Source organism: Anticarsia gemmatalis, chromosome 27, assembly GCF_050436995.1.
Source record: "Anticarsia gemmatalis isolate Benzon Research Colony breed Stoneville strain chromosome 27, ilAntGemm2 primary, whole genome shotgun sequence".
Taxonomy (NCBI): Eukaryota; Metazoa; Arthropoda; class Insecta; order Lepidoptera; family Erebidae; genus Anticarsia; species Anticarsia gemmatalis.
Genome location: NC_134771.1, coordinates 974,860 through 999,681, shown reverse-complemented (window position 1 = coordinate 999,681; position 24,822 = coordinate 974,860). Strand labels below are relative to the sequence as shown.

The 24,822-nt window shown below is 34.9% G+C and overlaps 1 protein-coding gene across 12 annotated transcripts in view; it reads left to right on the top strand.

Annotated features, from left to right (window-relative positions):
• Positions 1-24,822, top strand: part of Sin3A (SIN3 transcription regulator family member A) — a 50,312-nt gene that overhangs the window by 12,669 nt on the left and 12,821 nt on the right. For 5 of the 12 annotated variants that reach the window (XM_076132073.1, XM_076132074.1, XM_076132079.1 and 2 more), the window contains exons 3-17: positions 6,618-6,681; positions 7,068-7,261; positions 11,362-11,609; positions 12,979-13,114; positions 13,693-13,799; positions 14,631-14,660; positions 15,620-15,646; positions 18,674-18,792; positions 19,474-19,571; positions 20,098-20,226; positions 20,670-20,813; positions 21,631-21,723; positions 22,476-22,623; positions 23,144-23,312; positions 24,409-24,566. In XM_076132073.1, coding sequence (XP_075988188.1) covers positions 6,618-6,681; positions 7,068-7,261; positions 11,362-11,609; positions 12,979-13,114; positions 13,693-13,799; positions 14,631-14,660; positions 15,620-15,646; positions 18,674-18,792; positions 19,474-19,571; positions 20,098-20,226; positions 20,670-20,813; positions 21,631-21,723; positions 22,476-22,623; positions 23,144-23,312; positions 24,409-24,566 — 1,864 coding nt within the window. The remainder of the gene's footprint in view (positions 1-6,617; positions 6,682-7,067; positions 7,262-11,361; positions 11,610-12,978; positions 13,115-13,692; positions 13,800-14,630; positions 14,661-15,619; positions 15,647-18,673; positions 18,793-19,473; positions 19,572-20,097; positions 20,227-20,669; positions 20,814-21,630; positions 21,724-22,475; positions 22,624-23,143; positions 23,313-24,408; positions 24,567-24,822) is intronic. The other 7 variants (XM_076132083.1, XM_076132084.1, XM_076132077.1 and 4 more) reach the window with 6 other exon arrangements.

Below are 24,822 nucleotides of genomic sequence, written 5' to 3'. Positions count from 1 at the left end.
GTTACCGAATGAGAGACTGATGGACCACACACAGCTGGAACTATCGTAGAAACTTGCTATGAAGATTCCTTAGCAAGTGTAGAGGAGCACTAAGAAAGGATTTTTAGTAAATTCCCCTCCGAAAAGGGGGAAAATACTTGTATGAAAAATCAGCAATAAAAAATGTTGTGAAAACGGTAGAACTAAAGAAGTCACGGGCGGTCGCTTGTATATCTATAAATCGTAGCTTATGTCTTGGAAACAATAATATATCTTGCCAAATTATATAGCCAGGAGCTCAAAAATACATACATAAAATGATGCCTTTACCCATTATACTGGTTGGCCCTTATGGCAGAGAGCAAAGAACACCACTTACCCCCGGTTTCTGAGGTACATTTAGCGCTAGTTTATCTAGTTAATAGCGGTTAAACCCATATAAAAACGCTATTGAATAGATAAACTACCGCTAAATGTACTCTGAAACCGAGCATTAGTATTAGTACGATCCTTACAAACTTCCCTTGCCTCATTCACATCCATAAATATGACATACATAATAATATGTGTTATAAGGAAGTAAATATACTTATACAGATAAGACTAGTACGTTAATGTTTTTGTGTATTATGTTATCATTTGCTAAATGGCTTGGGGCCTTGTTTCGACCGCTGATAGTAGTAGTTATTCGTTCAGAAATTGTTTAGTCTATTTACGTATAAAAAACTAAAATTTTTTTTTAATATGGTAATGAGTTAACTGAAAATATTTATGTTTCTCCTTTTACGCAAAAACTGCTGAATCGACTTCGATAAAAATTTGCTTTGCAGGGTAATTCCGGGAAAGGCATACAATTCTTTATCAGCAGGCGCAGCCGCCATTATAAGTAATTCATGTATAAAAATCAATATTAGAAAACTATTTCAAATCGCAAATCTCGATAAAAAAAAATGAAAATTTTGCTAAAAGATGAAGACAGATCATTCGTTTTTGTATATCTATTTGACATAAAGAACGCTGTCTTATCATCTAAAATATCTATCAATAATATTTTTTCAAAATAAATATAACACGCAATTATAGATTAATAACCAAAATAACTTACACTCATCTAAATATAGCAAACCCTTACTCCATGCACTTAGTGCATTACGCAATTAGAGTTCGCCAACCCTCTGTAAACAAGGGACGCCGCCCCCTACCCCGCTTATATTTTATGACATGCGCAAGTGACGCTTCACTCTGTAATAAATCGATAGACTCCACTGCACTACCTATGTAGGTATGTAGGTACACTAGATAGATAGCTCGGTATTTATAACTTAGCTTTAGTTAGGCTTACCGCTTACTATAGTTAGGTTAACTTAACGATTGAATACGCGGTGAAGACTTACATGCCTGGTTTCTGAGGTACTAGTAAGGTTAACTTAATGGACTACGCGGTGATAGCTTGGCTTTCCGAATAAATGTTTTTTTCTAACTTAGCTCTAGTTATAGACTGACTATCGTTAGGTTATTGGTACCCGGTTAAATCTTAAACGATGAAATACGCGATGATGACTTAGTTTTCTATTTACAGGGTATTTATAACTTAGCTTTAGTTAGGCTTTCTATACTCGCTTACTACGCGATGATAACTTGGCTTTCCGAAGCTTAGCTCTAGTTATAAACGGACTATCGTTAGGTTATTGGTAACGGGGTAAATACTAAACAATGGAATACGTGATGATAACTTAGTTTTCTGTTTACAGGTTATTTTTAATTTAGCGTTAGTTATTAAGCTACTATAGTTAGGTTTTTGGTAACCGGGTAACTACTCAACGATTGAATATAGTTTATTTGTGACTCAGCGTTCAGAGAATTACGTTTTATACATTGTTTGTGAGTAACTTTCGTAATAAGCCGATTTTTTTGGAATCCGCTTGAATACCTTAGTTTGGTATTGGTTAGTTTAACAACTGCCTTTTGTGGTTGTTAAAATCTTTACTAATGCAATTGTCTACAATATCACAACTTTTTAAAAGAATAAAGAAAAAGATTTGGCTACTTATTTTTACATTACGAACTCTCATGCGTTACATTCCGCGTCTTTAAAGTTTTGTATTCTTGTTTATATATGAAGAACTTTTAAATATAGCTAAGTTAACATCTAATATCGCAGATTCTTTTTGTGCTATTTCGTCCTCGAAATTCTAGACTGCCTTCAGACTTCCCCTAAAAAAATCACTATTACAATACTTATAAAGAACTAACACTAAACGTGGGCGTAAATTCTATACTAACGTTTGTAAAGCTGTTGTTTTCACTCGCGTCGTATCGACAGTACCTGACCTTTCTCAATGCACGCCGCCGCGCCCTTACTACTAAATGTAAACAGTACGATTGCATTGGTCAGGTGGGCAGCATTTGACGTTTTGAAGTCGTTACTACGTGTATAATAAGATATAGTAATAGCCAGGTCGATAAACGGTCTGTGAGTTAAGCAACCGTTGGCGCGGTCGTAACATAGATGGGTGACCGCAGTGATATTTGAATAGAGCGCCGAGTTTGGAGGATGCGTTAAAAGTTGATCTCTGTTGTTGTGAGTTAAGTTAACAGTTGTTAAGTCATGTTAAAGGCTTTTCAGGTTAAAAACCTCAGAGAATAGAAAAGGTTATAAAGTAATGATTTAAAAGAAAATTTTAAGTAATATTGAGGTATTTCAAAAGTGGCTGTTTCATTGTTTATTAGATTTATTTTGCGATTAATGTTGAGAAACATAGCCTATATTCTTCTCTTTTCCAACTATGTTGGGGTCGGCTTCCAGTCTCACTGAATGCAGCTGAATACCAGTATTTTACATAGAGCGACTGCCTATCGGATCTCCACAACCCATTCACCTGGCTTATAACACAGGTTATTCAATATGTTTCGAAAGCGATTGCCTATTGGATCTCCGCAACCAAGTTACATGGGATATTCAATATTTCTAAAGGAAATAATTATAAAACATTAAGGATAATAATTAATTATATATTATGTTTATAACTTTATTTAAACATGGCGTCGCTATGTAATATGAAATCGTGTTGGAATGTTACCAATTTACTAATACCTTATTAGTTGAGTCCTTGGCGTCGTTTCAAAAAGTACGTTGACATTTGTATGTATGAAACGCTTGTAGCTAATTCACCTTAGAGTGAAAATAAATTGAATGAGATTGTTTGAAGTATTTTTATAATATTTTGGACCGGACTGTGTTTTTGGCAAATAGATTTATGTCTTGTCGTCATCGTCACTTATAAAAAATCGCATCTTTTTCCCAAAAGGGTAGGCAGCGACTAAAGAATTAAACGTTCTTACGTTATTTAAAAAAAATATACAGTAATGTAATAAAAAAAATGTCTTATATTGATTCTATTAGCTACCGTAGCTTGCTTGACGATTCGGCACAGATTTCTCTGGCTGCTGTCTGTATCTAAAGCTGTTTAGATTTTTTTCATGGTGTCCTTTGAAAGAAAATCCCCCCCATCCCGTTGGATACCTCTATAGGTTTGCCACCTGCGTACAAGGGGGTATATTGAATTAAACATTGGAAGCGTCGCACTGTTCATGTGAATTGCGGCGTGCCGAAAATGTTCATACAAGTTTTCTTAAGAAAAACTAGTCTAATTTAAATGTTTAGAATCTTGTGTCGAAATATTTTTGCTTACTATTTATTTGGTAACAATTATAAGCAATTTTTTCTCCGTCTTCTGTAGTCATAGACGTCTAACTGCCAAGACCAATTAGAAGACAGTAAAGTTGGCCATGATGTACTGGCCGTATCGAGTACTTCTTACCCAATTTATTGATATCTTTAAAAAAACTTATTGATCTTCTACTCACTTTGTTAAACGAGGTACTGTCCTTTACTAAGAAGCATTTCAAGCATTCATACAAATGCTACTAACGAACATAGTACCAAAAATTTTATTACATTTCGTTTACACGTGGGCCCAGGGGCCCCGTTGTCCTTGGGGCCCCCTAGCATTCGGGCTCCCCTTTGTTAGATTACGCGTGCGCTGTTGCTAGGAGCATCTTGGCTTGATTTTAAACCCTATACAAAAGTCTATGAATACATTGTAACCGGCTTGTATGACAAGATGTATGAATGTGAATGAAGCTGAAGAAGTTTGTAGGGATTGAAACAAGTCGTTCTTTCTCTCTCTCTTTGCGTGATCTCTGCCTAGTGCTTAGGAAACAACGCGTGATTCTGATGTGAATGCATTATATATTATATTATTAAAGGGTTTTTCATAACGGTTATGCTTATATTTTCACAATACTTCAGGTATTGGGAACCCAATTTTGTATTACGCGAATTTTATGAATCAAAAAATATCTTGTTGCAATACATAGTATAATGTAGAGAGAGTGCATAGTAAACAACGAAAATATAGAATTTGGTGCATCGTCACGCCAAATAAGCATAAAGGTACATTTTCAATCCGTGATTATATCAATCGGCCATTTTTAGGTGACTTAAAAGCCGTGTTTTGTATTTTTAACTTCCTCGCAACAGCTTATAATTATACTCGCTGACCCGGCAAACGTTGTGTTACCATAAAAATTAAATAAAAAAACATTGTCCAGCGGACAAAATTGTGAATCTAAACCATTCTCAGATCCCCTTGAACACACACAAAAAAATTCATTAAAATCGGTCCTGTCGTTTAAGAGAAGTTTAGTGACATACACACTTACAGAAGAATTATATATACAAAGATTCAGATTCACAAAGTTACAAGACTCATGATATAATAAGCTAGCAATTACTTGTAAGACGACTCACGCCCTAACCCTTCAAGCATTACATTATGCAGTAAGATAAGAAGGCATAAATAAAACATAAACAACAGGGTTATCGACTTGTTATCTATAGTCAACATGTTTGTCCGACTTGTGACGTCACGTGCTAATTGTAGACTGTTGATAGATCTCAGTTCGTTTCTTTGAAGAACCTTTTTTATTGTCGTCTGATTGATAGTGGCCGGGTATTTGGGATTTTACCTTATTCCTATGGCCGGAAAAGAGATTAGATGGAAAGAGGAAGTTCTGGTTCGTCCCAGAATTCTGCATCTAAGTTATCCTGGCTTTGGTTGGCTAGAATATACCTTAATATTTTGGATTCCTTATATCAAGCTGCAGCTATGAGCATAAGGCATAAATTTGTCATTTATGTTATTCAACAATTATACTATATATCATAAAGACTGGATTATAGAAAGTGGGGAAAAGGGTTTTTTGAATAGTTAATTCTGCAATTCTTCTTGTTTAGTACCGTGCAAAAGCTTATAATAAAATAAATTTTATAAATTACTCGGTAACTGCCCCGGTATAAGGATTTCAAATCTCATCGAAATTTCCAGACACCCTAAACTCTTTATCCCCTCTCCCAACATCCCCCCTTCAACTCGAAGCCGCCACCCCAAACGAAAATTCGCGATCCACCCACGACAATTTTCCTCGTTTAAAACAATCGAAACAAACGGTTTGTTATCAAATATCTGAAAACTTTACATATTCTATTTATATCTGCGTACTATTTCTGTCTTTACGTAGTTAGTTACGTGAACTAACAAAACAGTATTATTGGCACGTTTTATAGAAACTCGCTGTGCCAAGGTATGTTCATTGTCGCGTGATTTTTTTATTAATTAATACGGGTTAATGTATTAGTTACCGGAATGCGGAAAAGAATAGTTTCATTTTTCGTATTTCGGAACTCAACTAGATCGGATTATCCGAAAGTTTTGGATACGGTTACGGAGATCTATAACAATTTAGGAATCGATAATATAGAAAGGAAAAATAAGTTCACAGAAGCTTTGGAAATAGCTCAGCCAGAATATAAAAACTCTTCAAATCTTTTATAACTATCAATTAAAACATTATCATAATAAAAATGGATATTATAGAGATCCGAATAGACATCTGAAATAAATCTGAAATTTATTTATCTCAAATCTTCCGTATACTGTAAAATTCTCTCGAAAAATATAACTATTTGCGAGTATTTAACCGGGCCTTGCTCATAACACGAAAGAAATTCACCATCTATAATTAAACATAGTAAACAAGCACTATAAGTGTGCCAATTCTCTGACTCACGTATTTATAAATAGTCTAAACATTTCCGTTTAAACATCGTCCTTGATACCTGTGTTTTATATTTATTTAAATAAATCGTTTTGTGTAGGAGTCGTGTCAAGGCATGTTTTTAGATGTCGTTTTCCTTATTTTGAGCAGGTGGGGTTAAAATGTTTACATAATATTATTTAACGTAAATTTCGAAAGTATTGAACAGATTTTGAAGTTTCTTTCTAGCAAGCGTTCTGCGTAGCATAGGTTACTTTCGATACACATAAATATAAACGTACTTGCATCCGCGTGGAAGGATTTCTCGATCTAAGACCCTAGACCAATAAAAAATAGTCCTCATAAATGCAGATTAAAATCTATGTATGTGCCTAATTTTGTCAAAATCCGGTCAGTAGTTTGCAAGAAAGCTATATAAACATTTATACATGCCCCCAAACCTTCGCATTTATAAAAAGTATGAAGAATTTAACCTAGTGATTTGAACACATAATAATATTGTCTTTCCATTGTTATAGATACAACAAGCAAGTGCAAGTAATATGCACCAAATGGCCCAGTCGGCCCAATCTCAGATGTTGCGTAAGTATTACAAAACTTAAAATATAGTTATCTCATCAAGGATAGTATTTTTCGCAGTCTTTTATTTGTAGTATACCTCTATAGTTTCATTCAAATTCCTGATTTTATTGATTACTCTTAGGCGCCGGTCTGTCAGACAGTGGAGGTCAGCCCTTCAGTCCACCACAGTGACCAAATTCAGATTGTGTATCCTAGAAGTTCTAGAAAGTTCTTGCATACTTTTTGCAGAGTTATAATGTATACTTACCTTATGGCTTTCCCTAACGTTCTTTCGCGTTTATATTGAAATCTCAGTATCAGTCTAGTCATGTAAGATAGCTTGATATATAACTACAACAGGTCAATGAGAAGGATATGCTGTATTAATGTCCTTTTCTCTTATACAGCGGGCGGTCCAACGATGCTAAGCGTGGGCGGCAGCAGCTTCGGCCGCTCGGGTTCCCGCACGGTGGGTACGGTGGGCGCGGTGGGCGCGGCGGGCGGCGCGCCGGCCGTCATCAACTACATGAAGACCAGCGCCGTGCAGTACGCGGCCAAGCAGCCGCCGCCGCAGCCGCCGCAGGTGCCGCAGCGACTTAAGGTAATTTACCAGCTGTTTAATACTTCTGATCTTATGACCACAGGAACATCTGTGGCCTCTTGCAATCGAAAATCTGTCATGAATTAAGAAGATTTGGCTAGTTTCAGGTGATCTAGCTATCGGTTAGAATGGTAAACGATAAAATAATTATTTTGTTACTTATCTGTAACTTAACTCTTTTTGGAATAGAACTAAAATATTATTATAATCCCTCGTATAAACTTTATACAAAAACGTTAGGTGCGTGCACGTGTATGCACGTATACGCCAAAAAATACGACCCATGTTTATTTTAACACGCGCGATTTGTTTGTGATTATTTTCCTTCGCTGTGAAACCTGAAACAACGATTTTCTTAAACATATAACATTTTTCTTAAATGTAGTTACACTTAAAATGCAAATTTTAAACGTTAGTCCAAATAAATTATCGGAAAATGACGACTATCCCTATGCCTTTCAACATTCATATTTTCATTGGTTTGTTATTCTAACAGAGTAAATCTAAAAATAAACTTTTGTCATTCATTCATCCAACTTGTTACTTTGTTTAAAACATATTCATAGAAATGTTCTATATTTAGACTGTTTTCCTTCAAACCATTGAGAGAAATTGTAATGAAGATATAAATAGAAATATTTTCAATGAAATAGATGCTGTTTATTGAACATATTTGTACTATTCTATATATATTTAAAATTTCCTCAAAATCGGCTTACCGCCGGTTTCTGAGTATATTTAGCGGTAATTTATCTATTCATTAGCATTTTCTTATGAGTTTAAACGCTATTGAATAGATAAACTACTGCTAAATGTACTTAAGAAACCGTGGTTTAGTCGTGTAGCCGTATCCGATAGACTTTATAGAAGCTTCTAAAGTTCTGGAATGTTCTAAAGAATTCTAGGGGGATAGCCTGGACAACATCCCCCCCATCCCGTTGGATACCTCTATAGGTTTGCCAACTGCGTACAAGGGGGTATATTGAATTAAACATTGGAAGCGTCGCACTGTTCATGTGAATTGCGGCGTGCCGAAAATGTTCATACAAGTTTCTTTTAAACTCTATTTTAACTAGAGAAACTATAGATTATCGAGTAGTATTTTTAAAAATACCTATAATTAAATACCGGTCAAATGCGAGTCGGAGTCCTTGCGTAAGTAGGGTACCGTATCTACCACTATTTTTATGGTATGAAACCCTATACGTTGATATTTACCCTAAAAAAAATTTTATGACTCCGGGTCTTGAACTATACCTTTGTTAAGTTTCATGAAAGTGAGTTTAGCTCTGAAAACATAGTCTTGCAATTTCAATATTAGTATAGTAGTACGTATTTGTGTTTAAACAAAAACAATTGCATTACACCTTGAGTGTTACACGCCGAGTTCGTAGACCTCTCGCAAGTGGGTCGTTTACTACGTCCTTCGCTCGACCTCAGCTCGATACGATCGCGATTATGTTACTTCATAATTCTACGTTTCCCTGTTTGTGTGTTTGTTTTTAACTGACTGCGTGAAGGAGGGTATTGTTTGTCACTGTTGAACCCTATTGGGAAGATTGGGAACGGGTCTCTTTTACCAAAATTTACAGATAGTCTTAGTAAAGAGCTTTGTATGTAAGTTTCGCGGCTGACGGAGGTCAACATGATACAGAATTTTGTCAGTGAATCGGTAACCTGCAGGTTTATGCAGCTGACGGTGGCTTGATTTACACAGCTATTTGGTTGGACGTATTATTATACAGAATTATGAACTGTAATCTAGATAAATCTTGCATACCAAAGCACTTTTTCTGAGTTATAGAACTTTAAATATACACTTACAATTTTGGATATCAAAAAACGAAATAAAATATATGAATAACGGAGTCTGTAATTTTAAGTTTCCTTCACATTTTTAAAGGTAAGGTACGGAACCCGTTGTCGCCGAATGCGACTCGCATTTGATCGGTTTTTATAGGGATAATTAGATTTCATTTTATAGGGATAGTATTAAGTAACTTTAGCAATTAGTGGTGGCAACATATCTGCCTACCTCCAAACATCTAAATAACCGTAATTGTAACACATAATCAACAGATTACATTATTGTGTGATCGTCCGAATGCATAGAGATAGCTATCGATCCGTGTTTCGGCCGCCTACTGGACGCCCACGCGATAACCTTTACGTTTGTTATGTATGTCATGTTATGTATAGTGCAGTCAATTAAGCTTAAATTAGGTAAGAATCTCGGAATTCGAGATACCCAGCTGTAAGTCTGTAAATACTTGTATATTGACACCCTAAAAGTTGTCTCAAAACCTACATATGGTAGGGTGTACGCAACTATAAAATTTCAAGGTCCAAAGTCCCAAAAACCGGTTTTTTGAGCTTTTTTTGTAAATATCTCATTTCCTATGGAATCTTTGCATTCGTATTCATTACCAATATTGTACAGTATAAAATTCTCTACAAATTTTGTATGAATTTTTTTTTTTACGGTGAACCGTTTTCGAGATAGAGGAAGGAGAGCGCGCGGTCACAGGATCATTTCAAGTCAACCGGTGCCTCTGGTCGAAGATGCGCCATATATATTATAGTTGATGAACTATCGATAAATCAATGATTAATAAATATTTGTCAATTTCTATTAACTATTACATTATTTTTTATCATTTTTTTCATAACCTATCCACTTTTTATTCAGTATTAATTAACTTATCAACACTTACCTGCCCATGTAATTGCAGAATTTTTCATGAAAATATAGGCACTCATTTGAATTTTAACCTAATTAATATTAATAACTTCTTACATAATGAAAAAAAAAACAAATAAATCAGTATTATTGAAAAGATATAGATTTAATATAATTATGAAGAAAATGATGACACCAATGACTTTTCGAAGTTATGTGTGTATTAGAAATAATAATAGTTGTCACATGCTCCAACGGTGAAGGAAAACATCGTGAGGAAACCTTGCTTGAATAAAATTTGTTAAATACATTTATTGAGGGCATGCAAAGTCCCCAACCTGCACTTGGCCAGCGTGGTGGACTCAAGGCCTAACCCCTCCCTCATTACGGGAGAAGACCCTTGCTCAGCAGTGGGACAGTAATGGGTTAAATTTATTTATTATTATAATCATTGATTTATCGATAGTTCATCAACTATATATGGCGCATCTTCGACCGGAGGCACCGGTTGACTTGAAATGATCCTGTGACCGCGCGCTCTCCGCCCTCTATCTCGAAAACGGTTCACCGTAAAAAAAAAAATTCAAACAAAATTTGTAGAGAATTTTATACTGTACAATATTGGTAATGAATACGAATGCAAAAATTCCATAGGAAATGAGATATTTACAAAAAAAACTCAAAAAACCGGTTTTTGGGACTTTGGACCTTGAAATTTTATAGTTGCGTACACCCTACCATATGTAGGTTTTGAGACAACTTTTAGGGTGTCAATATACAAGTATTTACAGACTTACAGCTGGGTATCTCGAATTCCGAGGTGAACTTACTATAATGACTGGACTATGTAGTGGAATTTTGGTAAATAAATATAACACTTCTAGTGGTATAAGGTCTTATATACAAATATAGTAAGTTCGTTCCTGCGAGTCAGTCTGCGTGGACTATTATAGTTAAATGTATGAATGTGAATGAAGCAAGAGAAGTTTGTAAGGATCATACCAAGTGGTTTTTCACTAGTCTTTGCTTACCCCTATGGAAAGGCCTGAGGATTGGTCTGTGTAAACTATAGTATGTATGGATGTGAATGAAGAAAGGAAAGTTTGTGAAGATACCAAGAGGCGTTCTTTGGTCTCTGCCTATCCCTATGGAAAGAAGGTGTGATTTTGTCTATGTATGTTTAGTTATGTTATTGTTCCCGTTGGATTTCCGAGATTTATTCGCCACCGTCAGTTGTATAAGCCTTACGAGTCATTGATATTTTAAATTCTTAATTTTGTATATCTCCGATATTCCGCGCACCTTGCATACAAGGTTATCTAATAAGTAGTTAGACTAAAGTAAAGATTGAAATTAGGGGAACTTGTCATTATTTTTTTTAACAGAACTATTTTTGTAACTTTAATTCTGTTGTCCCCAGACACTACCACCACAGCAGCCCAGCCTGGCCTCGCTCCCGGCGGGGCTGGGCCGCCAGTCGCCGGCACCCGCCCCGCTGGCCCCGGGCGCCGCGCCCGCCGCAGCTCAGCAGCCGGCGGGCGCGCAGTTCCAGCGGCTCAAGGTGGAGGACGCGCTGTCGTACCTCGACCAAGTCAAATACAAGTTCAACACGCAGCCCCAAGTGTATAATGATTTCTTGGATATTATGAAGGAGTTTAAGAGTCAAACGTAAGTATTCACTTTGTACTACTCATTTTGAAATAGGGTATTTAACTGTTTATTTATTTATTTTATGGTTACACAACAGGTATAATGTATATATAAATCAAAAACAGACGAATTAAATAGATCTTAACTTATATAAAATACCAAATTTCAGTGTAATCAAAAAATTTGGTGCACTGTGATTATGAAAAATTGAAAATTCATGAATTTTGACTGTGTGAAGAAAAGACATCTAACTTTTAAAATAATCTAAAAAACATAAATCACATTACAAATCACAACAACAAATCACAGAACTATAAATCACAGTATTAAATAGTTATTTATCATTTTTTTTTATATACTTTATACTATAAAATATTCACTCAAGGTATACCTGTAGATTTTATATATAAAATATTATTTTCATTAATTAATAGGTTTAAACAAAGGTTAATACGAAAGTACATGGGTTTATACGAAGTTTTTAGTAAATTCAGATATATAATCATTTCCCCATTTAAAACAACATAATTACATCATAGTTAGTTTCACATTTCAAGCCACACTAGAAGCATATTCCCACATTTATGCTAAATCACTTGTTTGATAGCGCAGTTACAAAGTTTCATATTACAATAGTTAGACGTAATATTATATGACAATCCAATGTAAAACGATCGCTGATGCACAAATATGTGCTTTATTTTATAACAAACGTATTAAATTTATTGTTTCTTGGCAATTTATCGTGTGAATATTATTTTTCATTGAATCAGCTATATTCTACTAATATTATAAATGCAAAACTTTATTTGTTACTTTTTAGGCAAAATATGCTAGATTTTGATGTCATTTAAAACATACATTGAAGAACTTTCAAATAAAATAAATAATTTTTCATTATATTATCCTTAAAACCTCTGTCTTTCTGAATTCAATTTGAAACTCAAAAAATAAAATTTTAAGATCCACACTCCGCATGCACTTTTTAAATTTTCTCAAATACATGAAGATACTCATTACTATTGTAAATTATAAATAGTAAGATCATTATGAATTCAGAAAGATATTACTATTTTATTTTTGAGTTTGAACAGTACACGTTAGACTGGACTGGATCAATTAATAAACTCTGGTTGCAATTTTACCAGCTGCGAAAAATAGCGAGGCAATCTTATTCGTAAAGATTTTTCCTTGCACAGCTCTGCTAAAAACGCAGTCTCATACATCTATCACATACTCAAAAATTCTATTTTTCCATGATGAAAACAATTACCGTTTGACATCCATGATAATATTAATGGCTGCAATATTAATTGTATCTGATTTATAATTAATAAAACAACACTAACCAATCATTATTAACATAAACCACCTTTGTAATCGTCAGTTTGTCTTGCAGAATCGACACGCCAGGCGTCATCACCCGGGTATCGAACCTGTTCAAGGGTCATCCGGAGCTGATCGTGGGATTCAACACTTTCCTGCCGCCGGGGTACAAGATTGAGGTGCAGAGTAATGGACAGGTATGTTTCAAATTACTATAAAATAATTAAATTTATTAAATAACTGTCCCACTGCTGGGAAAAGGCCTCCTCCTGGAGTGAGACCTTGCACTTTATACTATAGTCCGATAAAATTGAGTTCTTTCACGCCTGGATTTCGGTTCATTTATAAACCTACTGTCTCACTGCTGAAATAATTGCCTTCGGGCGGCTTGAACAACTTTGACACTAGGTTGAACACTAACCATACGACAAGAAGAAGACTGCTGATATATAAGACTTACTTTTACGTATTTCATCAAAAAGTATGTTATACTTATTTACTTTTCTTGTAAAATATCGTCAATATAAAACATGCAATAAACAGACACAGGCTAATGGCAATGATCATGAATTTAAAACCAAACAAAAAAACTAAAAATTGAGACGATACCTCTATCTTTTTGATTACGATACCTCTATACTCAGTAACATTCGAAGGAAAAACCTTAGAAGTAACAATCAAAAGACTTATCTAACGTTATCTCCAGTACATACAACCTAACTTTAGTAAGTAGCCCAGTAGTTCATGATACAATGATCCTATGTCTTTGGCCCAGGTGTCGGTGTCGATGCCGTCTCCCACGGGCTTCGGCGCCGGCAACGTGCTGCTCGGAGTACAACACCCGCCGCAGCCGCAGCTCGTGCATCTACTGCCTGTTGCACAGTGAGTAAACACACAATATTACCATAATATCTTATATATAAAATGTCCATGTCACAATGTTAGTGTTACCGTACTCCTCCGAAATGGCTTGATCGATTCTCATGAAATTGAGTAGGTCTAAGAATCGGCCAAATTTGTATGACAGAACAGAACAGACAGAACAACGTTTGCCGGGTCAGCTAGTCATTTCTAAATACCTTCTTACTTTTAAAGACCCAATCCTAACTTTTCTGACTAGAACAGCCACATACAGTCTGTATTTTCTAAACCATTGTGGCATTATTATTGAACAAAATATTAGTTTATTACACTTCTTCATTTCTTAGTAAAAATCGATAGACGTGATTCAAAGATGAAGAAAGACTTACATAACTAACAAAAATTCTAGACCTATTTCCAATTTTATTCAACTACAAGCGATAATCTATAATGTGTAGTGGTTCGGAAATTAATTCATCGATATCATTTCACTAGCAACTTGAACAGCCGCCTACATGCTATTTTGCCCTTAACCGGTTAAAAATTAAATGTAAACTAATTTATTAATAAACAAAATGTGATTTTTTGTTCATTAAATTTTCCTTCCCAGTGATTTTGAAACAAAAAAATAATTTATGCAGTAAACAATGACGTTGGCTTCTTTATCAATTAAAACTTTTCTAGTAATTTTACTACATCATTGACCTAGAAATCATCAGACCTCAGATTAAGAATACATTTTTTTCTTATTCTAGTCTACTCATTTACTTTTGGGCTATTGATTCATGTCAAAATGGTATATACGTGGCTGTTCCTTAACTATGTAATTATGCTTCCCCATCGCTTCCGAAGACGCAGGGGTTCGGTATCCTCTGGATCAAAGTGAGTGCTTTTCATTACATTATTTTATTTCACAACAATACATAGGGGAATTATATTAAAGATTTCCTTCACCATTAAAACAAGTGATAAATATTTCTAATACACACATCACTTTGAATTGTCAGTAGTAGGCAAATTATATTTCGAGCACTAATCTACATCATTATTTTAATTACATTTCTGAATAACAAAGCAGTGATACTCAAACCTATTTGGTATAATTTAGTTCTAAAATGTATAACACAGTAATTTGTCAGAGGGTTTTCCCAAAAGGAAATGTGTTAGATAAGCATATTCTAACAAACAAATTTTTCATAATATTATCAACGTTATCTTTGTTTCGTAGTATCACTTATCACTACACGTACAGCTATAAAAAGAACTTTTCAATACGTTTATAACGGTGAAGGAAAACATCGTGATGAAACCTTGCATGCCTGAGAGTTGTTTAACGCAGTTCTTGAAGAATACAGATGACCTAACTTCTTACATATTTCGGAGAGCTTTGTTGCACTGAAATAGCATTATTATTGCATTAAGAGCCCTGCCTCACTAGCCCCCGGTTTCTGAACACTTTTAGCGGTAGTTTATCTATTCAATAGCGTTTAAACTCGTATAAAAAAACGCTATTGAATGCTATGAAACCGGGGGTGTAAGACATACATTTCAATATTAAATGCTTGGATACGTAGCCAGCGACGCCGCCATGGCGTCCCAGTAACGAAGGGCTCTTAAAGCTCACATATCATATTAACTTCAATATAAATCTATTTAAATAAGAGTCAGTTACACAGCTTATAGATAAGTGTCGGGTATTCTTCGGATAATGTGACAAGCAAATGTATGAAAATATTTCTAAAATTTGACCTGAGCTACCCGACACTTATTCATAAGTGGTGAAACTGGTAGTTAGTGTTATTTTTTATAAGATGCTTAACTGTAACATTTTGCGCATGCAGCAGTACTGGACCGCCGGCACAACCGCAGTACGTATAATTCTTATATTTATTGAATAAATAACTATCATCTTATGGTCGAAGAAACATCATTTAATTTTAAGTGCTGTCAAGAATACTGTCTTTCGCTGATACGTCAGGGAAATCAAAATCAAATCATTTATTCATTTAGGTCAAATATTGACACTTATGATAGTCGTTACAATTACTGAATCTACCACTAGCTCGGAAAGGGGGTAGAGCCTTATGAGTGAGAGTGGCAAAGACAGTATGATATTGAAAGACTTTCTTCAAGTTGATGAACGTGTTTTTATTCTTCCACCATACCATTTCGATTTATCTTATGATAGTCGTTACAATTACTGAATTTACAATTAGCTCTAAAAGGGCAATCTTATAGTAAAAGTTAACAACAAGCAAAGCATTGTAGTAACCGATATATTATGTGTCCCAGATTTTCCCACGTACATACATACATAAAATTAACGGTAGCTTAGTAGTTAAGTCATCAATATTTATACACCATGTGAATTCAAATCCCACTCATTTTTCTAGTTTGATATAAAGATTCCTTAAAAAGTGTAAAGGTGCACCAAGAGAGGATTTTTGGAAATTCCCCCCTAAAGCTCCAAGCGGGCGAAACCGCAGCCGGATAGCTAGTCATCAAATTAAAAGTGTCCATTCACTAAATCAATATAAAAGAACCTACTTCCTCGATAAACAAAAATGCAACAGTCCCAAACTTTGTTATGTAAATTCTGTGACGTAGGCGCCCAGCTGTTGGAAGGTCGTTCACCTCAGTCAATGTACCGTGTTGTATTTTTGTTGCTATGTATCAGAATGGAAGCGCAGTGTATGTGTTATACGAGTACCTACTTAGGAACGGTAGCTATAAACTATCGATTGTTATAGATAGGTTACTATAAAACTCTGTTACCTATTGTTTTATAGATAAGGATGATTATGTAATATAAAAATAATTATTGCATAAATGTTACATGATTTTTTTGTGGGTAAGGTAAAATTACTAATTTTATACATCAAAACAACAGAAATCAGTTGGTAATTTTTAGATACGCCTTTCCTACGAATAGCTAATAAAAATTGTAACTTAAAAGGCTAATCAGATAACTTTAATAAATTACCACCCACCACGTTGCAAAACCTGAACGAATAAATTTATAAAAAATATCTGAAATATTGAAATTATTTCAATAGACTTTCCATTAAAAAATCATTCCAATTTCTACACTCTCACGACATGACAAAAAATGACTACCCATCTATAACCCGTCCTCAACGATGTTACTTAACTTACATCAAAGTATTAGTAATATGAACTATTTGACACCGTACATATTTCCGTTCTATTCTTGCGTACGGTACAGTTTATTTTTAGTTAAGATCAAACGGTTACCTGGTGCGCTCGGCGAATATTTCAAGACTGTTTTAATTGGATGAACGTGTAATGTCACGCTCTTTGATTAATAGGTATAGGCAGAAATGGTACTTAAATAGTTTATTTTCTATTCAGGATTTTTTGTGACCTCTTTCATAATGTATGAAGAGACAATACTAGGAACCGCTTTGAAATTTGTGACAATGAGATTTTCTTTTAGTAGATAATGGTTTACTTAATATCACCCGGAGCCCTGTTCACTTGAGTACCAAATTGTGCAATGACGGGCTAGGATAGAACAACATAGCCATAGCCAAAGTATGAAACCCAGACACAAATTATCACTTATTTAATGCTAGCTAAAATGACTGAATAATTCAAATATAATAATTTATTCAGTTAACCCAATTACACACTTTAACTGTCAAAGCAACAAAGAAATTTCCCAGTAATTTATTAACCAAAACAGACGGTTTATGATTCACAATTTTAAAGGTTAAATTTCTATAACAAAAGGCATAATACACAAAGAAATTATAACCACATTATCACTAATTATCAAAAGGGAGTAACCCTTTTGATAATTAGTCACTCGACAATACGCATTTGACCTAGAAATCGGTAGTAAATACTGGTATTCAGCTGCATCCGGTGAGTCTGGAAGCCGACTGGAAGAAAGGCTAAGCTGATATTTAGTAGGCCGGAGTTAGGTAACGTGCCCGGTATATGGCAATAGTCTCGCTCCCTATTACATGGGGCTTACATTGTTTATGGCGAAACACGGGTGTATTTCATACCCCCTGCCTACACCTTTGGGTATAACAAGCGTGATATTATGTTATGTATGTATATTACCCATTCAAAATGAGTAAACATGAGTACATAGTAACCTAGAAAATAATAACGTCAAAATAATAATATAATTAATTGCATTTTTACGAATGAAATGTTATTGTAACCTAATTTGCGTGACATTGAAACTGACCTCTCGATTTTGCATTGAACTCAATATTTTTAAATTGTTGCTACTAGCTTGTTATGGTAACAGAGGTTGTAGAATATACGTCATAGTTACAATTTTAGGCTTGGGTTTGTTGTTTTTGAGTCAATAATAGAGTAGACAGTAATAAAAATTGGGTGTAACCTTATTTTAATCCAGTTTAGTAGGTTAATAGAAAAATGTTTGAAAAGTCAATAGTTTTGTTTGAATGCATAAATTTTATTATTTCTACCTACCATTTTATTATTTCAAAATGTTACAAAAACACTTGCGAGAGGTATAAAAGGCTATATAAATAAGGCTCTATATGTTAACTTTCGCCTTTTTAATATTATTACCCTCTTATTCATAAACACACTAAAGCTATTTGAGTTAAAATACTACTACAATATGTTTTCCCTTTTTCGCTAAGGAGTGATAGAAACAAAACTCTTTATAAGCCCTTCATAACTTCATATATTTTTATGAACAAAAGGGGTTAGTTTATTAGTATTCTACTTAAAAACATAGGACAGAAGAGTGTCTGTCAGGATGGCGTGAGGCATGTCTGAATAGTCACAAAATTTGCACCAAATAACTGTAGTAAACTGTACCATCCCATTATCAGCTCATGTTTACACATTGTTGATATTTCTAACGTATGTATTTTCGCCCTCAGGTCTGTGAGCAGTGCAATAGTCCACAATCTGTCAGTGAGCGCGCCCACCAACACCCTGCACCAGATCTCTCAAGCCCATCAGCAGATTGAAGCAGCTGCTATACACCATGCTACACCTGGTATGTATAACACAACACACACAAACACACACCCAAATTAAAAAAAAATACTTCAGCATTCGAGATTTCTAGAGACGAAATAATTAATAACACTTTTTTAAGTTTTAATATTATACTATAATTTGTTTGCCATCGACACGCTAAGAAGAGACGAAATAAGGGAGCGAAAACTACGATATACATAATAATTTATGAACCCACATATTGGAAATTTACTTTAGCATGTGAGATTTCTAAGAAGAAATAAGGGATTCCAAATAGTTCTTTGATACTTGATATAGCACATAAGGTAAATTAAAGCCTAGTAAAAGTGCTTGTATTTACAGTTGTAAGTTATTTTGTTTGGAAAGTAGTATATTTGATTGGTTTAAATGGTTGCTGTTGTAGTATTTTGTTATTCTTATATGACATTTGTTAATATAAATATTGACTAGCAATATGGTTTATAACTTTTACTGCGTTCTGACTTTAAACGACTAATGATTAATCTTATTGCCATCTTAAAATGATAACCACATTTTTATACATACAATATTTCACATGATGAAATTAATTACCGTTCGATCCTAATGATAAAAACTTGCGGCTGCTCTATAAGAGTTCTGACTTAACACACGATACATACACCATATATTTAACTACTATATAATATACTAATACATATTATATATTATATAACAGGGGCTGCAGTAGCGGCTACGGCAACGCATCCCGCGCCCGCGCCGTCCAGCCAGCCAGTGGAGTTTAACCATGCTATTGAATATGTTAATAAGATTAAGGTAAGTTATCATAATACTTATTTTTTATATTTAAACCTTAAAATGGTATTTTTTTGTATCCTTTTCTGTCCAAACAAACTGCCATAGATTTTAATCTCACACTCAGATTATGAAAGTAAAGTTAAAGTTAAGATTTTGCGAAGTCAATTTAACTTAAACCATTGATTTGTCAAGAAATTAATCTTAAACTTAATTTTAAAAATCATACATTAGTAGATAATGATATTTTTGAAACCAAATATTGCAGTTCCAAACTACATTTAATGAATGAAAGAATTCATAAAAGTTCACGATAAATCTTCAGATCCTTTCATCAGTTTTAAAATAATACCAATTGATACGGATGAGAAAATCTCTCCATATAACATGAATACAAACAAAAAAAAACTTAAATGATGAAATCAATTACCGTTCGATCCTAATGATAAAAACTTGCGGCTGCTCTATAAGAGTTCTGACTTACCCCTACACATACAAACCATTACTTTCTATACCACATGTACTTATAAACACTTGTAACCTACAGTCGCGGTTCTCCCGCCAACCGGACAAGTACAAGCGGTTCCTGGAGATATTACACGCTTATCAGCGGGGACATAGGGAGATGAAGGAGCCGCAGGCTAAACAACAGACGGAACAAGAGGTTTATTCGCAGGTATGTAACAATACAACTTACCATAATCACATTTTTGAAACTTTTTTTTTGTTAAAGACACTAAGAAATGCTCTTGTGTCGCGGGGGACTTACAAACATACAAACAACGGACACAAAATACAAGTTAATTCTTGTATGTATGGATAATTTGAATAATGACAAAAATGCAACAATAAAACTGAAATATTCTTAAATGACATTTCTGAGTTTCCTTTCTTGTGTAATTATTTATTAGTTAGACAAGAAAGGAAACTCAGAAAATTAGAAAAGAAAGGACATCCTGGGTTCGATTCCCTTTTGTGTCAATGAGTTATCTTTGGTTTGTTGGTTAAACAAATTTTCTAAAAAAATATGTATTTCAACAGCTTTTCATTCCTAAAATATAATTCCAAAACATGATCTTAGTCTTCCTAAAATTAATCTATCAAATTCTTTCTATACAGGTGGCGAAACTATTCGAGAATCAAGACGACCTGCTAGCGGAGTTCGGTCAGTTTCTTCCCGATGCTAAGGCGGTGACCAAGCCGCCGCCCGACCGACACTACCCCCACGTCAGGTCGCCGCCTCCACCGCAGACACATCATCAGGTAAACTATACTAATATTATAAATTGCGAAAGTAACTCTGTCTGTCTGTCTGTCTGTCTGTCTGTCTGTCTGTCTGTTACTTAATCACGCTAAACTACTGAACCAATTTGCATGAAATTCGATATGGAGATATTTTGATATCCGAGCAAGGACATAGGCTACTTTTTACCCCGGGAAAATGACGCATTCCTATGGGAAAATTCAGGTGGCGGACGAAGTCGCGGGTAAATGCTAGTTCTAAATATAAGCGGAACTGTTGTAATTCTAAGGGGTAGGAAGAATTTGAGATTGTAAACTATAAAGTGTTTCAAATAACTGTAGCCTAGATTGATAAGTAAGAAAGTTATTCTGAATTTGATTTTAAAAATAATAATAATAGTTTGATAAATTGACGTTTATCATTACCAAATCTTTATCCCGTCATGACGAGAAATATATATGGGCCTTTAAAAATAAAAGTTGACTTTTAAAATATTTAGGTAATCATAAATATTGTGAGACAATGATGATAAATCATGCGATGTGCCTTTTGACAGATTGTCTGTGGTGATACATGCATGCTGCCTTCCTACTGATGTCTCTACACTTACATATTTGTTGTAATATAATATAATTTAGATTACTTGCCAGTCCTACTGACCTAGTCTCTTCGCTAAATTAGGAAGGGATATAGTTAAAAAATCTTCGTAAAATATGTTACCTTGCCTAACATTCAAAGTTTTATTCCTCAATTCAATTGTATTACGTATTCAATGGTAGTTATTAGTAGTTAAATTGTGTGGCAGTGTCTTACACATTATTTTTATCTTTTACACAGCAACAACGCGTGGAGTCAGAACCGGAGCGCTTCCCGGCCGCGGCCCCCGCCTCCCCTCCACACTTGCAGCATCAACACCATCATCACCAGCAGGTAAATATACTTTTTATCATATAAACTATATCTGTGAACGTGCATTATTAGAGTATACGACTGATGAACCTGAGGTTTTGGATTCGATTCCCAAACTCTCTCTCTCTCTTTGTGGTCTATGCGGAGTGGGTACGACTGTTGATCATGAGGTTTCTGGTTCGATTTCACTGCCTCGGTGGTCTAGACAAGTTTTGAGGGTTCGATTCCCTTGAAAAACGAAGTGCTACTGGGATTTTCTTTGTCTTAGATTACTCTCAGTATCAGTAGGGCCAGGTAGTGGTAGAGTATGACTACTCGAAAATGTAAATGGCGAAATGCGGGTGTGTTGTCGTACACTATGTAGAATATCTTTAACTTGCAAAATTGTGAGACAATGATGATAAATCATGCGATGTGCCTTAAACAGATTGTCTGTGGTGATACATGCATGCTGCCTTCCTACTGATGTCTCTTTCTATACAAAAATACACTCCATCTGACTGTCAAAAACTTACCCAATAAAATATTTATGTGCCACATGATTGTAAGCCACCACCTAGGCTCATAGTTAACTTTATTCCCACACAAAACAAATGAAAAAATTACAGCTGCATAATTTGAAAGCACTTTTTTCGTCGCTTTGCCGAACTTTATAATAATATGTACGACTTATATGAAGGAGATATTTCTTATTAATTGCTGTTTTGTATTTGATAATAATAATATGTATTTGTGTATATGTTTCCACAATAATATTTCTTTTTTGTCGATAGGCCGAAATGCCATGGGATGTTAATATAACGCTATCGTCTGTACAGCTGCCGAAACACGCCAGCTCGGGCTCCAGCGCCGCCGCCGCGCCGCCACAACAACACCACCATTTGAAGAGATCGCCTAGTATTTCATCTACCAATCAAATACGTGAGTTACAAGATTATTATGATTTTTTTTCACTGAGAGCTATACTATGATGTCTTCTTAGCCATTATTTGATATGGCAACTTAAAACTAGCCAACTGTGTAATACTTTATTTATAGTGTCGAAGTGCAAAATACACAAATTAATTCTCCTCTTTCTATTAGAGGTCAGGCGCAGTACCGAAGGCAATATGTCATTGTGCTCTTTGAGTTATGAATGTTTATATAGCTTCAATTTATAACTGCCTCTGATTTTGGCGGTATTCAAAATCCGCACGCGGGCGACAACACGCATGACAGGAAAAGGACCTTGACTACGGGGGTTCAATTCCGGAGTCCATCAAAATGTTCTTCTAATTTATGAAACATTTCTAAGAGTTTGGTAACGTCCCCGATATATTATTATAGTATTAGACTCGCCACCTATTACATGGTGCCATATCATAACGTGGTGTATTTCTTACACCTCGTCTACATGTTGAGTATATAATATTGTCTCATTAACAATGGTTGTTGCGTGCAGTGGGCGCGCCGGCGGCCAAGAAGTCCCGCGTGTCGTGCATGTCGGGCCCCACGGTCCGCGACGTGTCGTACGCCGAGGCCGCCAAGCTGGCCACGGTGCACGACTTCAACTTCTTCGACAGAGCTAGGAAGGCCCTGCGTTCGCAACACGTCTATGACAATTTCTTGCGGTTAGTATTTACTATGTTTTCAACTATTTCTTAACTTTCGCAAGTCTAGGGAAACTTTTTGTCGATAAAAACAACCAAGGGATTAAACCAATATGCCTTGACTGACATAATATACGTGGTTTGGGACTCCCAAATTGGGAGTAAAGTGCGACTGTTGATCGCCCTGCATTTATTATAGGGACTAGAGAAAGTTTTATTGGGTTCTGCGAATTTCTATTGGAATAATCCCATCATTATGTTCCCAGCAGTATTTGTCAGTATACTTGCCTCCTCTTACTACATGACACAAATATTGTAAACAGCTAAAAACTAGCCTCTGTTACGGTACACCTTTGATATCCTTAGATTTGATAGCAGTAGAATTAGCAAATAATAAAAATTAATAGGCAGTTGAAGAATCAAGTTAACTACAGCCTATTTTTCGTAATAAATAGAAATTGACACTTATAATTTCATTAAAAATTTTGCCAACCAAATATTGCTTTGAATTCTCGATTATTGAGAAAGTCGCAAAATACAGTTAAATATTGTGATATTGTGAGACAATGATGATAAATCATGCGATGTGCCTTATGACAGATTGTCTGTGGTGATACATGCATGCTGCCTTCCTACTGATGTCTCTGTAAACACAATAAACTATAATAATATTACACGTTTTCCTTTACCCATATATTTATAAATAAATCAATAATTTAAAACATAATTTTCCTGTATTTACGTTACACAATGATTAGTTTAAATAAAATAATAAATATTAGCCATTTGATTTGATTTAGTCATTTCGAACAAAACACTTGAAGATACAAAAATATATAATAAATATTATTAATTTTAGTTTACTTAGATTTTTATCTACATAAAACGAATTTGCAGTTTTCCATATTTCTGTGATAAAAATGTATGAAATTTAAAATAATGAGCTTTCAAAAATAATCTAAAATACAAAAAAAAATATCAATATAATATCTACTTCAATATTTATTTATTTTATTATCATTATTCATCTACTTCAATGATAATAATCAATCTTTTTCAACTTAAAATCCTAATAAAATTAAAATTACAATAAAATAACGCTCTACGTTCATTCCAGCTGCCTGCTGCTGTTCACGAACGAGGTGATCTCATCGTCGGAGCTGCTGTGCGTGACGTCACCGTTCCTGTGCCGCCACCCCGAGCTGCAGAAGTGGCTGCAGGACTTCCTCGGTCCTCCCTCACCGCCGCAGACGCCTACTAGCACTACGCTTTCATGTGAGTACTTATAACCCTTACTTTTTATTACATTGAGTGTCAGAGTTGTTTGAGTCAGAAGATCTTTGAAATGGTTCAACTGCTGTGATGTTAAATTGCGCTATTTTGATCAATTTTGAAGTGTCCATAAGAGATACAGGCGGTCAGTTCAGATATTATTCATTTCTGTAGTGTTTTTGGTCCTATTCTCATTAATAATTATTACTGGTACTTTGCTCCTACTGGTAGTAGCGTGATGATATATAGCCTATAACCT